General features: G+C 43.5%; 1 protein-coding gene across 1 annotated transcript in view; it reads right to left on the bottom strand.

Annotated features, from left to right (window-relative positions):
* The window catches only part of drosha (drosha ribonuclease III), a 99,372-nt gene that overhangs the window by 58,742 nt on the left and 24,546 nt on the right, over positions 1-16,084 (bottom strand). The window contains exons 16-17 of the mRNA XM_084339857.1: positions 10,234-10,341; positions 5,508-5,615 (exon numbers count right to left, since the gene is read on the bottom strand). Of these exons, the coding sequence (XP_084195983.1) occupies positions 5,508-5,615; positions 10,234-10,341 (216 nt within the window). The remainder of the gene's footprint in view (positions 1-5,507; positions 5,616-10,233; positions 10,342-16,084) is intronic.

Raw genomic sequence — 16,084 nt, 5'->3', positions numbered from 1 at the left:
AGTACTGTTGCAATGGGGGGGTGTACGAGGTCTGCACTGGGGTTTGGGTGGGTGGTATCAAGTGTTATCCACATGAATGCCAGGACCAAGGTTGCATCGTAATGAGAGGATAAATGTTTGAATGTTTTGTCTCTGTGTTTGATGATTAGCTAAATAGGTTCATGCTTGAAGAGAGACAAAATATTTGGTTTACTATTGACTTAATCCAAATAGACCGGCTGATACAAGGGATTTATGGGAGGTAAAGGCCTAATTCAGACAGAATTGGCTGGACCTGACGCACCAAACTGACATCTAATGGCTCATTTATGCTCTACGTTAGATACGCATAAAGATACGGGCGGAGCCTTCTGTCCGTAGTCTATGTTCATTATGTCAGAATTTCTGCACATTTTCTGAAAGCTTGCCGATATAAACCAGCGGAGCAGTACCTCGGCTAGTCATGGGGGGGGGGCAATAGTCCACTAGTTCAAGCAATAGCTCAACTGGGCATCAAAACATGTGCCGAAAGGTGCATCACTGTTTAGAAGTGTGGAAATGCCTGCCACAATGCTCTTAAGGTTTTGTAGTTGTAGAAAGTCCTCATCACAAAATAGATATTGTTTTGTATAAAAGGGTTTTCCAGAAAAAGTACATGTTTTGTATATTGAGAACAAAACACGGTACAATGGTTCAACTAAACTGACAACTGAAAGGGCAGAAAGAGATAAAGGACGCCTCTGAGCAACAGTTAAAGAAGAGTATAATAAATCATCAGTCATTGGTAAAAGAAATTGGAAGCTCAGCATCGAAATCTGTGCAGATTTGAAAAGAGACAGGTTCCTGTTTCAGTGCCAAGTGCACAATAATGTCAAGCTGGAATTAACAGGCGTGTTGCTTCAGGAAAGATATTCTTAAAACTTCAGAATATAAACAGAAGGTTGGTCTCAGGTTAGCACTATTGGAAATGGATCACTGAATATCAGCTGAACACACTGGGGACTGGAGAATCACAGTTTAAACGTGGGACGAGCGATTCTGGAGAAAGATCAATTCGTTGTTGAATCTCCCAGGTCATCAAATACCAGTCAGTACTCAGTCCAAGCCACTATTGTTTATTGTTAAGTCTCATTCACAGGTGGTCGTGCACTAACAACCTCAGAATGAGACTCCACAATCAACTATCTTTCTCAATAATTGCTCACCCTACGTTTAAACCTCTTTAATCTAACCAGTGAATAGTCTGCAGAGGGCCCAAAGAAAAATAGGTTCCCAACATATTTAGAGCCCTATTGCATCGTTTTGGTTCAATAATCATTTTGGGTTGTTTACACTTTTCTGGACTGGAAAACAAATTCAAAATCAAATTATATGTGGAGGAAAAAATGGATTCAACAGTATTCAGACATTTATTGAACAAGTGGGTGTTTTAAAAACGTTGCACTTCTTCTTTAGGAGCCAAAACCATTTCAGATGTAAATAATACATTCATGTCTGAATTATACTGTTTCGTCAACGTTCTAATAGACATTATTGAAACACATAAATATAACAGGTCATTTCAACAGTCATGTGTCTACAGTAGGACCAAATCAAGTTAGAGTCGAGTTGAAGACATGGCTTCAGGTTTTGGTGAGGGTTCGGTCTTGCTTGTGTATGACATCTTCATCTCCATTCCTTAGATTATGACATATGCAACATTAATATTCAAATATTTGCTCGGAGATACAAGCAAATATTCTGAAGGCTGTTAAATGGTATTCATGGCAGCCCTACTTGAAACAGATGGACACCTCAATCACATGGCTGGGCACACATCGCCATGAATAACAAAACAAATAAAATACCGTGGTACTCTGTACACACAGTCAAAGCCGCATCCGCGGAGGCACACAAACAAAAGCATGCATATATCAGAGCTCGGGCCGAGGACTTGTACAGTTAAATTATTGAGATCCTCTGTGATGCCTCTCATTCTGTCAGCATGGGTCAAAAGTGAGGAATGGGGATGAAGCAACAGGGGGTGGAAAGGATTATGAGGGTCTGGTGGTTGTGTGGATGCGGGAGCATGTGGCGACCATGTCTCTCCAACCCCACCACCCTCCCCCCCAAAGTTTTAAATGTTAAATGTTTAACAGGGAGGCTCTCAGAAGAGGAGCTTCAAAGGACCATGGCTCCACTGGAGCCAGGCGGGGGGATGTGCCGAATGCAGCGGCTCCCGCTCCCAGGCTGGGTTTTTGTCAGTTGCCTCATGCCAGGATCACATTGCCATTCTGTACTGCAATAACAGGTATGTTGCTGCATTGAGAATCGAATGATCTCATGGCTTTACTGACAGTATCCTATAGTGATTATACATTCACGACATATGCTCTTCTTGCAATTTTGATTCGCAGACACGCTTTCATTAAAACATTACAGAGAATGAGCTGGAAACAAGCATTGATTCGCTACAGACCCACCCAACTCTGGTTTCCCAGATGATCAGCTGTTTCATCTCTTCTAAGGAAAATATGAAAAAAGGGAAATAAATTCTCATTCCTTTAATGGGAGTGCAGCTCATTACCCTTCATAGCCAGAACAAAAATTCTCACACTGAAGTACCGATTGAACTGTCCCAAACAGAGAGCGACGGCCCAAGTCTTGTTCATCTCTAGAAGTACTTCTATGAATTCAAAGCACAAAATTTTACACTAGTACATAGTAATCTGTGTGTGACTACTAATATCAAGGACATATGTTAAGCAGAGGAAGCTGAAGGATTTTTGTTTTATTTTTTGACAGAAAAATTGAACCCTGATTCCAAAAGAGGTGGCACTCTGGATGTGATAATTAGCTATTTGCTTTTTGACATACACTCAATTGAAACAGTACAAAGACAATATATTTATGCTTTACCTCATCAACTTGATATATTTTGTAAATTTATGCTCAAATTTATGAGCAGGGTTGGGCAACGTCTACCATACTGGCATATAACAATGTCCACGGTAAAAGATTGCAATAAATGATAACGTTGTTTCATTGATAACCACTGTTTTCTGCTGTCGCTTTGGTGGCTACCTCACAGTGTCTGACCCAGCAAATGGAGGCAGATACACTTTCACATCCCTGCCTGGTAAGCATCCAACATACGTCCCTGTGTCAGGTTTAAAAGTGTCTTCATCTCCTCACCACATGTCCGTAACCGCCCTGTGTTCAGCCTCAGAAGCTTGAAACAACGTTAAGCAGCTAGCTATACTGAGGAAGCTCAGCGAAGAAAACACAAGCAGGGATATTACTACATCGGCTCGGAAAGACTCGTAGATAAACTAATTTTGTTTGCAAATAATTGCATTCTGTTTTTATTAATGTTTACACAGCAACCCAACTTTTTTGGGATCAGGGTTGTAGTACCCCAGAAGTCTTCTGGGGGGCAGGAAACAGCACTAGAAATACAGTAAATCAAGACTCTTGACTCATCCAGCAGGTTAAGGTTACAAGAAAGATTCCTGAAAATGGTCCTCTGTTTGCAAATGACTGGGTTTAGTATTCCTAAACTTGGACATTGCAAATCACCCTGGTCAAGTCCTCAAAAAAGAGAGAAGACCAGACAATATTCCAGAGGTGGTTTCTAGAGCCGTTCCTGTGCAAAAGGTGGGCCCAACTACAGTATATGTTCTTGGTGCCTCTCTACAACAGCTCAGGCTACATCCCCACCAGAGAGGATTGTGGGCGTTCATGATAAAAGTGGCATGCTACTTCCTTTTAGCCGGAGCCTCAACAGGCACGTACCACTGGGCGGAGGAAGTGGATTTGGATTTACAGGAGTTATAAGGATTCCAGTGGTGTTCAGGGAGTCGAAGCGATAAAAAACATCCACATGTTTATAGAAACCTCTAAAACAAAACCTTAAAACATGTGGCTTTTATGTCACGCTATCACCAGCTCCAAAGTGCTACTACTGCAAGAAGCATATTTAGGAAGTGTTTGCCAAAAGTGCCATCGTACAATCCTCAGGATATACACACCCAAAAGACAGAAGCTCAGCGTTATAAGATCCACACTGTGGTTCGAAAATGTTGTTATGCACCCTTTCATTATATATACAGCTTGTGATACATTAATTCAAAGCACACAAACCTTGTATCAAAGCACAATTCATTTATAATGCAATCAAAGAGTGCAGCGCATTCTCTCATGCTCAAAATGAATCGACTGCTACTGGAAAACATTCAACCCATTAAAGGTGCTCATCCCATCAGAGTGGAGGCAAATGGGAGGCGATGGCGGGCCTCAAATCAGTTCTGACTCGGATAGGGCTGTTTGAACAAGCACCATTGCACTCCTGCAGCTGTTCTGTCCAAACCTATCTGGGCAGAAAGTGTGTGTGTTGTGGGACATTAGCCACTGATGTGTGTATGCAGTAGATGAGGAAGGTGCTGTAAGCCCAGCGATGATGGCTCCCTACTTGGGTCATTTCAGTCCCAGTGGTGGGGAAGTGCTGACAGGTCTGGCTTTGTCCACACACACAAACAAGAGATGTCACGGTATTAACACCTCAGTGGACAGAATTGCAATGCAGACAGACAAGGCAGCACACACTCCAGAGGCCTGTGTGTGAGCAGTTACGATCAAACTGATTGTTTTTCTTTCCTTTGTCTTTTTGAAAGATGACGGAATTGAATGAAAGAGAGGGAGGGACAGACCCATTAACTTCTCCCCGAGAGACGGAGATGTCAAGCTCGAACGGGCGTCTCTTCGATGAAAGGGCCGCGGCTTGTCGGCTGCCGGCTGGCCTCGCAGCAGGTCAGTGTTTCCTTTTTAGCACTCGTAATGACAGGTCATCATTATGCAAACGACAAAAAGACCAATCATTGATCGATATGTGCAAATCCCCTTCACATAAACACACCCGCAGCACTGAGCAGTCGTGCGCGCAGACACACACGCACACGCGCAGAGCCTTGAGCGAATCTTAATGCATCCTTCCCCTCTTTAACTATGAATAGGCTACAACACATTGATTTCTAATGTATCAGGTTATGACAGCTCTTCAATATTGCTGGAGGCAGCCGTGGGGCTCGCTCTGAGAGCGCACAGCTTGAGGCTGCAGACCTGACAGGGGAGAGCTGGCATTATGGAGGAGGCTGTTGCTGTCCTGTCTACTGTCACTGCGGCTCACAGCAGACCTGCGCTGCACGCTGCAGAGATATGACTCAGGCCGTGTGTGTGTGGGTTACCTCAGCTGACTCCTCAGCCCCTGTTTCCACCTGAAGTATCCCTGCAGAGGTGGAATGTGCACAATAATGAGGCAAACGCTGCCTCTCTGGATCTCTGAGCACGAGAAGCCCCTGAACAAAATGTTTACTTTTTTATCAGGCTATCTAACCGGCTGTAGACTGCACCCTGCCTAAAAGAACCACAGGGATTTGCCTACCCTTATCTATCCTGTTAGTTATCAACTATGGCAGCCTTTAAATAATGCAGCTCGGGGGCAAGGAGTCACATCGGTTTATAAGTAAGCAGCTGTCATGACTGTGCCTTACCTGAAGGAGGCAGCGCTCCTTGAAGACATAGCCGATGAGCTTATCCAGGTGCATCAGACACTGGTGGTACCGGATATGATGGGTGAGAACAGGCAGCATCATGGCGTGCTGTGGAGGACAGAGAGAATTGGCAAAAAGGGCAAGAGGGAAGGCAGCACAGGAGGGGATTATTGGAAAGGGGAAAGAAATGGGAAGAGATAGAGAATAAGGATCATGTGTGATATGAAAGAAGAGTAAGGGGAGTGAGTTTTGAGAGAAAGTGTGATGAAGAGATTGCGAGAGAGAAAGGGGGAGCGCTGATCGAGGGAACAGGGAGGGAGAAATCAATCAGCCAGTCATTATTTATTAAGTGGTGCTCTGCAACAGAGAGATGAAATAATCAAAAACCCAATCGCTGCTCTGTTAGAGGGAATGACAGAGAGGAGGGAAATTCACATTTGGACAGGACAGTCGAATCGAAGCCCATTTCGACATGTTGACACACTTACATTCGGACAAACACTGACAGCCCCCCTCTGACCCTCGCATGATAAAAGAAAAAGTTGGAGTGCAACAAAGTGCAAGTGAAAAACGAGGGGGGAGGGAGATGGGGTGCGAAGAGAGCATGAATATCAACGAGGGGAATGTGACACGGAAAGTGAGAATGAAAGCGGAGAGAGAAAACAGTCAGTGGTCAGCGAATGACAGTCGGAGAGCCAATCTACAGAATCATTAGTGGAGGCTTATCAAGTCGGCCAGTCAGAGTGGCGGAGAAACTGTAGCAAAGGCTGGTGTACACACATTAACCCCGTGCCACCACATGAGAGAGAAGGGAGCCATGCATGTTTTAATTAGTGCTACTGGGGAGGGTGAGCCGGAGGCCCGGCGGCTACAAGCAGCACTGCCACGTAGCCCTGGGGCCATCACAGGGGCCGTTGTGACACACTCCCCAGGCCTTGTTAAGCAGGCCAATTAACAAAGCCGGGCCCTGGTCGTGTCTACAGCTCCTGACCTGTTCTGATGACTGCCGGAGTGACTGAGTGTATGTGTGTGTAGCGAGGTGGCGTGGGGGCTTGTTAGAGTTGATACTCAGGTAATTAAAAGGTGGGAAATTTCTAATTTACTGTCACGGATGACGTTTGGGCATTTGGACAACGTCCAAGTGGACCAGCAGCCTGAATTTTCTTTTCCCCTGGCTGGAATATTGCAAGCATGAATTTTAAATTGCACTTCAACCCAGTATATCATATTTTATTAACTGGAATGTCAAGAAATGGTCATAGCGACTTGTTTTCAGTGTAAGCAGTAATGGTGTAACGGTACATGCATTCATCCCGAACCATCATGCTACAGATGTCGTGGATTCATCCGACTGTCACACTATTCAGAGTAGGGCTGTACAATATATCATTTCAGCATCAACATGGCAATGCGTGTAGTAAGGCGAATCAACTCAAACACATCGTGCTGTAACGTTTTTGCTTCTTGATACGAAATAAAACTTGCACAGATCTTACTTCTATGACGAATCTGCAAAAACTATCTGGTACTACGCATTTTTGTCTGATTGAAGGGTTCTTGGATACATGCGAATACACCAAGTGAAGGTAAAGAAGCCAATTCGTTAGATACATAACTTTTTTTAATCTCTAACTATTTGCTTGCTTTTGTTTTTCTGGTCTTTAAAAAGGGCCATTTTAAAACATTTCTAAAGTTAGTTGGTTGGTTGGTTGGTTCATTTATTTGTTTGTTGTTTGGTTGGTTGGTTAATTAATTTGTTTGTTGTTTGGTTGGTTGGTTCATTTATTTGTTTGCTGTTTGGTTGGTTGGTTCATTTGTTGGTTGGTTAGTTGTTTGGTTATAATATTGGTTGGTTGGTTGGTTTTTTGCATGAATCTTGATGAAAGAAATCAGATGTATTTAGGTGGTTGGTAACTATAAGCGAGTAAAACTTGATGCCGATAACAGGGACTGTGGGCCTTGGCGGAGGTATACTCTCTACTGAGTGCCATTCTAGTTTTGAATGTTTTCATTTCTATGTGCCTGTAGAGCACTTTGAATTTGGTTTACAGGCTCTACTAACTATCTCAGGCGGAAATGACCTGTCAGGAGGAAAAAAAAGAAACCTAGCCCTACACATTTGGGTTTTTCCACCGGGCCTACACCGAGGTGCGTACCGAGCCGTGACTTCTGTGTTCCGTTGACCCCATTTAATCACATCCCTTTGTTTCTTACAGGGTACATAATGAACTGAACTGAACATTTATGCTGATGTACGCTGCATCTTATCTAATAAAGAGGTCACTCTAAGGCTAAAGGCTTACAGTGCTCTGTTCCAACTTATTTTAGGAGATTTTCTGAGGCAACATATATTCAACAATACCAAGTATTTAAGCTCTAGAGATTTAATCTACTTCCTACTTAACTGCAGGCAATATAAATGAAGATGGCTGTATTCCTCCGTGCTCTGGCATTATTTCTCTTTTATTAGTCGGCGGATTCATGTATTGTACATGATGATAAATAAATAAATAAATGCAACACATTATTGCAAAGAATAAAGACCCACTCACACTTATTATCTCTGCTGTAGACAGGAAAACAAGGTGCTTTTTCCTTGAAATGTTTTTGACCAACGGATGGCCTTCACATCGATGTGATCAGGGGTGCAAAAAGGCACGAAGACAGAGCAGAAACAAAAAAAACCATACAAACATAAAATAAAATAAATAAATAATAAAAATAGATGAATAAATAAATCCATTCCTGCCTCCGATGTGTAGTCCGGTCCTTGACAGAGCCTTTCAAGTGAAACAACCTTGGTGTAGCCGAGCGATGTCAGTAATGAGGGGGTTGATTTTGTTCTGAATAGAGCGCCGGCTTTAAGAATCAAGAAACTATGGGTCAGTTTTGCCGTTATCCCTCGTCTGTGTCACACGCTGTGCAGACTGTACCACCGTGGTTCGAACTGAAATTATTCATGAACCAATTAGTCGTAGCAGTACAGCTTGAAGCAAATATAATTGGGCAGCAATTATGGATCGGATCTTTCTTTGCTAGACCTTGCTGTAAGAGAGGTCTGGTTTGCGAGACTAGAACTTTCTGTCATTCCTCTCCAAATGTGAGCATGAGTATCAGCTGTAGGCTATCCTCGCGTGAGTTCACAGGGAAAAGATGTGCGACGCTGATGGCAATTATTTCCCGAGTAACCGGCAAAAAAAAATGCAGGAAAAGACAATAAATAAAAGGACTATAAAAAATAAACCATACGAGTGCATTTCATTACAGACAAATCCAGGAACAAATGCAGCTCTGGATGTTTTAGTGGGCACCGCGTGGCACTAACACATTCAGAGTCATGGTTCAGATCTCATCTCATCAGGGCCGCCCATGCTAAACTGTATGCACACGCGGGACTGCGAGCTGCATGTGTTGTCCCACTTCCATGAGATCGAGAGAACACATAGACCGTGTGGAGATGTAATCCAATTCCGGTTTACTTTGCTGCTAACGAGTTCATGAAGGGAGATAACGGCACATGCGCTCTCGCCATACCGAGTGCTGGTGAAGTAAATAAAATGTCAAGAGTGAGACATTACTTAATGAAGGCAACGGTTGCTGAGGCTCAGTAGGAGTCCACTTTCCTTACTCCGATTTTGACACTTGAACGGAAGAAGTGACGCAACGTGTGGAAAGATCAGAAGTTTCTGACTGTGGCTGTGCTGTGAGCACTGGTCTGTGTCGACCTCATTGCCGTGTATTACAAATTGGGTCTCATTTTTTTCAGGGTTCTCGCCATCATTATTCTATCTATCTGATATTCTATCAGTTACTATGTCCACCCTGTAAATAGACAGGATGTAGACGAGCCAGCAGTTTAGAGGGATTATCTCCAAGTGAAACTGAAAGTGTCAGTAATGATCCCTTGTTGCACAGGTCAAAACTGAACCAGGAAGTGGGTCTGTGAACTGAGATTGGATGTTTACAGCAGACAGTTTGAGTAATCACTTTACTGCTCATCTCAGCACTTACTGTGTAATGTAATATAAGACCAAAACTATGACAATAAGTTATAAACATTCATTAAATATGTCTGCATTATCTCTCAGTCAGTGTTGGATTTGATTTAAGGACATATCAGTATCAAAATAGTCAAAATAATCCTTATTTAATTTTGTTTTTTCTTTTTTTCCATATCATGCATCCCTAACTCATTGTTTAAAGACATTTATCAACCAAAAATAATAAAAACTCGTTTGTTTCAGCTTCTTAGATGTGAGGATTTGCTCTTTTATGTGTTTTATATGTTTGTAAGTTGATTATTTGGGGGTTTTGAACCAAACAAGGATTTCGATGGCGTTACTTTCGGCTGAGGAAACTTGAGGTCATTTCTGACAATTTTCTGACTTTACAATTAAATTTAAAAATGATTAATTGATAATGAATCTAATCTTTATTTGGTGTCCTCCTTTTATTTATCGTCCTAATTGTTTGTACTTCACTTGATTTTTAAACCATTTCTGAATACTCTGGACACGTTCTAGCACCGTTAACATATATGATGAAGCTTCATTGTTATGTGAATGTCAAACAGCGTGTGCATGTAAATCTGTGTATGTATCTGTGTGCATATGAACATTCACGTGTTTGATGCACAGGTGGAGTATGTACTGCGGCATGTATGCACGTGTCAGTGTTTGTAGGTGCACACACACACATACACACACACACAGTTAACGGGTGTTACCTGACAGACGTCGGAGCGGATGCCAGTCTTCCAGAAGCCCTGACTGCTGAGCTCCACTGTCACCTCACGGCGCATGGTGTTCTTCTGACGGATCTTCTGAAGGGCTTCCTGCCAAACAACCAGCCAGTCAATTATTGATCCGCTGGAGCACAGCCTTCGGGGGACAGCTCCCATCCTCAAAAACCCCACCCCGCCCTCACTCGCCTCCCCCCCTTCTTACACTCCTGCTCCTTGGCACATGCAATAAACTGAAACCTCCATGGCATGACACACATACAGTACAGGAGAGGATGGGAGCAACAGGGGAAGTGACAGCTATGCCGGTCCTGACTAATTGAGGCACCGCAATGGGTCAGGATGGCTGTGGGCGGTGGTGCTGGGTATAGAGAGCCCGACACCGAGGCTTCAGTCTCAGCCGCTGTGAGCCAAGTCACCTGGCCGCCCATTAGGACCACCGCACAGGAGCCTAGAGGTACCTCCATCAGCAGCAGGAATCATTACACACACACACAATCATGTCAGCCCCACAGCAAATAAAGGCAAACTTAGAGTGTGTATGTGTGTGGGGGGGGTGTGGGAGAGGAGGGGGGGGTGTCTGAGACAAGAGGGTCCTACAAATAACAACCAAGATGGAAGATGTATTGACAGACTGCACCTCCTAAATGTGTGCGTGCGCATGAGTGTGTTTCATTCAGCTGAGACGCTATCGACTCCGTCTGAGTTCGCCGTGATCTGCCTAAAATGGAACGCCAGGAATTTTTGACTCGCAGAGGAAATAAGAACAACAAAGGCATGAATAAATAATGCCATCCTACTTTGAACTGCGCATCAAAGTGAACACGCTTGCCCACGCGCAGCACGTGCATGCGCAACCACACACACACATACACACACACACACACACACACACACACATAACAAATCCTTCCATGGACAGCCAGCCACTGTATATGGAAAGCAGTAATCACAGCCAAGTGCGAATGATATGTAAATAGTTTATTACGGGAGGCTTTCTACGGGGTCAGGGAATGGACAAATGAAAGGAAAAGTTAATAATTAGGACGGGGAAGGTAGAGAGAAGAACTTTCTGCTGGTCGAACACACAAGTCACGGATCGTTTGACTTTTATCATCACATCCTGCTGCTGAGAGGAGTGTTTGTGTTCAGGATCAGGGCGAGGTCAAACGCCGAAGTAGCTGTCTGAGGAGGGGAAGTGCACATCTGTTGCATGTTTTCTTTTGCAGGTTCATTAAGGGCACTTCATCTCAGTCTAAAGTACAAAAACAGAGTCTGCACACAGACATCACGAGCCTGAGACATAGCAGACGTTCACGAGAGCATTATCTGGTGCGCTGACGGCACCGACTGTTTAACTGTTTTGGGATTTGTTGCGTGCTGCCACAAACATAGCATAAGGTTTTTCTAAATTGATGGATATATTTCTAGAAAAATAGATAGAAAATAGGAATAGATAATTATGGTTAGCGCATACTGTATATGCAGGTTTTTTTTAAACATGGTAAACCTTCCCATTGCCAGTAGAGGAGTGCGCCTGTTTGTTTTTCTTGTGCATATCAACATGTGTTCACAAACACACTGAAAAAACGAGTAGAGTGCAGCAGAGTAGAGTGCAGCGGATCATATATCTTGTTCAGACTACATCCAGAAGACATTAAGCTTGTTTTAAAAAGTCTTAATCTATAATATTCTGAATAAGATGTATCATTTATTGTGGCGCTGATGATCGAAGTTGGAGGAGTGAGACATCTCGCCTTTTTTCTTATCTCTGTTGAGAGTTTCACATGCACAGAACGGATCAGGCCGCTCACAAGGATCAGATCCTGACAAGGAAGTCTCTGACAATGTAACAGCGGTTACTATTTTTAGATGTTTAACTTCACTCTGTCTTCCAAACTCAGCGCCGACCGAACAATGTTTGACTGCTGCTTGGACGAGACGAGGAGACGAGCGGAGAAGTATTAACAAGCCTCGTCTTTGCCTGTTGGATCTTTTGTTGATTGTTTGCTAAAACTTACAGTACGAGCCAAATGACTACAAAATTCTGGTCAAGAACCAGGAAATGCCAGAAACTTCATCTAGGGCCAGTTTATGTGACAGTAGGCCGATTCTTACAAAGAGAAATCCCAGTCAACACTGGAATAGACTAAGAAAAAGAGCGTTAAGTTCCTGTGCGGCCCAGCTGAAGCCCAGACTTTAAACCAATGGAAAATCTGTGGAATGAGTATAAGATAGCTTTTCAAAGATGCTCCTCATGCAGCTCTACTGAGCTCGGCCAAATCTGCAAGGAAGAATCAGAGCAAATCCCCAAATCCACATATGCCGAGCTGATAGAGACGACTCGACGCTGAATTCACTGCCAAAGTACCGACTCTGGGCTGCGTACTTATTCAAATTAGAGATATGAGATAACAAAGTAACATGCTTCTGTATTTTTACAATACAGTTAAAGAAATGTTTTATAACCTGCGTTCTCTTTGGTTATATTGTATCGACTGTTCACTAAAAATAAAGCATTTAAAGAAGAAATGTGTTCATCAGTCGTCTAGGAGTGAGTCGAAGGAGTTGGAGTATCATCTGATGACAATATCAGTCTGTCAAGTCAAGTGTTTTGGCTGATGGACTCGCAAAAAAAACCTGTCTGTGAATTACACACTGACAGTCTGCACATCCCTCAATGCCACACAAACTCTGCCCACACACACACATACACAAAAACCCTCGGTGCTCTCAGCGTGAGATCTGGAGATGGGAGCAGAGGCGTGCGCCCTGGTGTGAAGGCCAGATCTAGCCAAAGCGCACACCTTTGGTCTCCGCGGAGCTCTGAGGACTCCGGAGCTCAGAGGTATCAAAAGAGCCGGCTGGAGAAGCACAACAGTGCTGTGAACACCTCTGACAGGGTGACGCTTAATGGTAGAAAATACCGATGAAAGGAAGACAAGTTTAGTCTTTCAGTGAAAGCCCATTTACACGGGAAGCTTCAGTGCTCCCTCGGGCATTAAATAAGCAGCGATGCCACACTGCCACTGCAGTGAAGAGACAGTGACGTGGCCGATGCTTGTGGTGGAGCCTGACGGGCCCAGTGTGTGAGTGCGCATGTGTTTGGGTTCACTAATTGCTCCGGTGCAGGTTGACAGTAGGATTGTCAGGGCCTGTTAGCTGGAGAGCTCTGCAGAGCTACCTGGGAAACAAGCTAATTGAGCTCCGAGTTCTTGCTCATTATTGGTTCAGAGTGTATCAAACAGACCAAAGGAGGAGACTGGATCAGTAGCGCACTCACAGCCTTTAGAGAGAGTGGAGAAAGCTGTATGTACTGGGGAGAAGTTAAAACGGCGTGAACAGCAGAGACATGGTGGGAGAAGGCAGAGATGAGGGATAATCCAATCTCTGGCTGTCTGTATGTTATTCGCCTGTCTAAGGAACAGTTAATCTGATCTACTTCACACGTGGCAGGTGTGGTGCTGATGACCAAAGGGAGTGCAGTGTCGAGTTCGGTGCAATTTGGACATGTTTAGCGAACAACGCTCTAGGCTCTGGCTTGGCTCACACATGATCCCATCACGTGATCTCATGGGGAAGCAGACGTAAACAAAATGGAGACAACTTGCTGCAGTAACATTTCTGGATGTTTGGGGAAATGCGGTCAACACGGGTTTTCTACTCTTCAGAGAAAACTGTAGGTGAGACTGCAAGTTTCTGTCAGCAGTAGTATGCTAGCTAAAGTTAGCCTCAAGGGCTTCAATACAAAATGGAGGTTGGTCGTGGTGCAACAACTTGCTGCAGTAATGAGTTGCAGTGAGAAAAAAACAACAGCAGAAGGTTAAACGGGTGTGGGTGAGTGGGGAGACGCGAGAACCAGAGGTGAGATTTTACTCTTCTGTCTACAGTATAATGCTAACGTTAGCCTCGAGGGCTGCGGTGTTTACCTCTGCTAGGCAGCACCATTAGCTGCTCCAGGACGCTTCTCTCATTGGTTATTCTGTTCCGGCTCAGAAAGTACCGAAGCGTCCAGATTTTAAGTTTAAAAAATCCAACATGTTTGATATTATCGGGGCCCCTGCGAGTCTGTGAGATGGTCTGCAGGCTTCAGACTGGATCTGTACACCCAGAAAACATCACCAGATAATCTGTGTCGAACAACATGTTCTGCACGGCCGCTGCACTCGTGATTACAAAAACAAAATCTATGCTCTGATGTACAAGGACAAGTCCAGATATTGCAGGCGAGATTTTGCAAATCATTGTTTGGGTGGGCGTCCCGTCTTCTCTCCTCCAGGTCTCTCCGCTCCTAACCATTCATAAAAGTATAATTTTCATAATCTGCTGTGATATGGCCTACATAACACTCATACTGCATCATAGCTCTCTGCTTTTTAATACATTTGAAAGTAAGACCAAAAAAAAACACTGATTGTACCCACAGCAGTGGAGCAGCTTCGGCAAAACCACTTGGACAAACTACAAGAACTGAAGTACACATTAATACTCAAAGCAATACTAGTATTAATGGCAATTTGTTGAGTTTAGTCAGGATTAGGATTACATTTGCAAATGATTATTTCAGACAGCGGTGCGTGGCTGCCTTTAGATCTTTTATATCAATATATTAGGGCTCGCATTTAGAGTATATTTGAATATTGGAGGGAATGTGCCTCCCAGTATATACAATAATTACAGCGCTGGGACAAAGCCCTCTATTCTGCTACTTAAACCACACACAGTACACCTGTATCCTGCGATTCCCTGTGGCGACACGGTCATTACTTCACCAAACCTAAACCTTTTCCATTCTCGGCCCCTGGTGGTGGTCTGACCTTCACGCGCAGTTACAGCCGCTTTCCTCCGAGCTGTGAATTCATCTAAATTATGCATTATTAGGCAGGATAAAAGACAAAGTATTTACCTGGAGTACAGACAAAATAAGAAAAAGATTACAGTAATGATAATTGTGAGCTAAACAAGAGCCAGAAATGTAGACACATGCTGGGAGAAAGGCTCTAATGCGAGGAAAGGTAATAGCTGCCACACAGCATGCTCTAAATTCCTGCATTAATACCAATTGCAACATTAAGTTATTTTAAATTCTTTAAGCTGTTCAGCGAAGGTTTGGTGAATAATAATGAGGAGATGGCTGCTTGTAGAGGCTAGACAATGTGAATGTTTGTTGTCAGAGTAAAGCTGGATCACTTCAGTATCTAGCATGGACACAGGAAGTAGGGGCGCTAAGAGGAGGCATTATAAAAAAAAAAAGCGAGACAGAAACAACTTAATGTTTTGCATTCAATGCTGAATTTACAACAATTAAATAACAATAACTAAATAATCAAGAATTTGTCAAGTTTCTCCTAAATCAACAACTCACTAAATCAAGCGATTTTTAAAGGGAGTCTGGAGACTTTCTTTCTTTAGGAAAATGACAGGCTGGTGCAGCCATGCCACGACAAACTGACACGTTTTTACAACGATAGAAACAACTTAATGTTGTGTTTTTAATGCTGATAACCAAATGGTTATTTAACTTTCTCCTAACAGAACAACTCACAAAATTGAGTGATTTTTAAAGGGAGTCTGGGGACTTTCCCTCCCTCTTCATCTCCTTGCAGTTTACTGTAGGTGATGTGGCTGCCCTGACCTATAGTATGTTCAAGTTTGCCGTCTGCTGTGGTGCAAAACATTGTCAAATTGTTATAATTTGTTGTTAATAACTGTAAAAATGATAAAACATGAATGTCACACACCTCGCTGTGACTGACTTCCAGTGTCCCTGGTATCTACTCTCATGTACGTGGTACGAAAGTGTAAATGTTTCCAAGGTAAAACCCTGGATGCAACA

Source organism: Pagrus pagrus (assembly GCF_965226575.1).
Source record: "Pagrus pagrus genome assembly, chromosome: 20".
Lineage (NCBI taxonomy): Eukaryota > Metazoa > Chordata > Actinopteri > Spariformes > Sparidae > Pagrus > Pagrus pagrus.
Note: the sequence above shows the minus strand (reverse complement) of the source record. Positions and strands in the feature narration are given on the sequence as shown.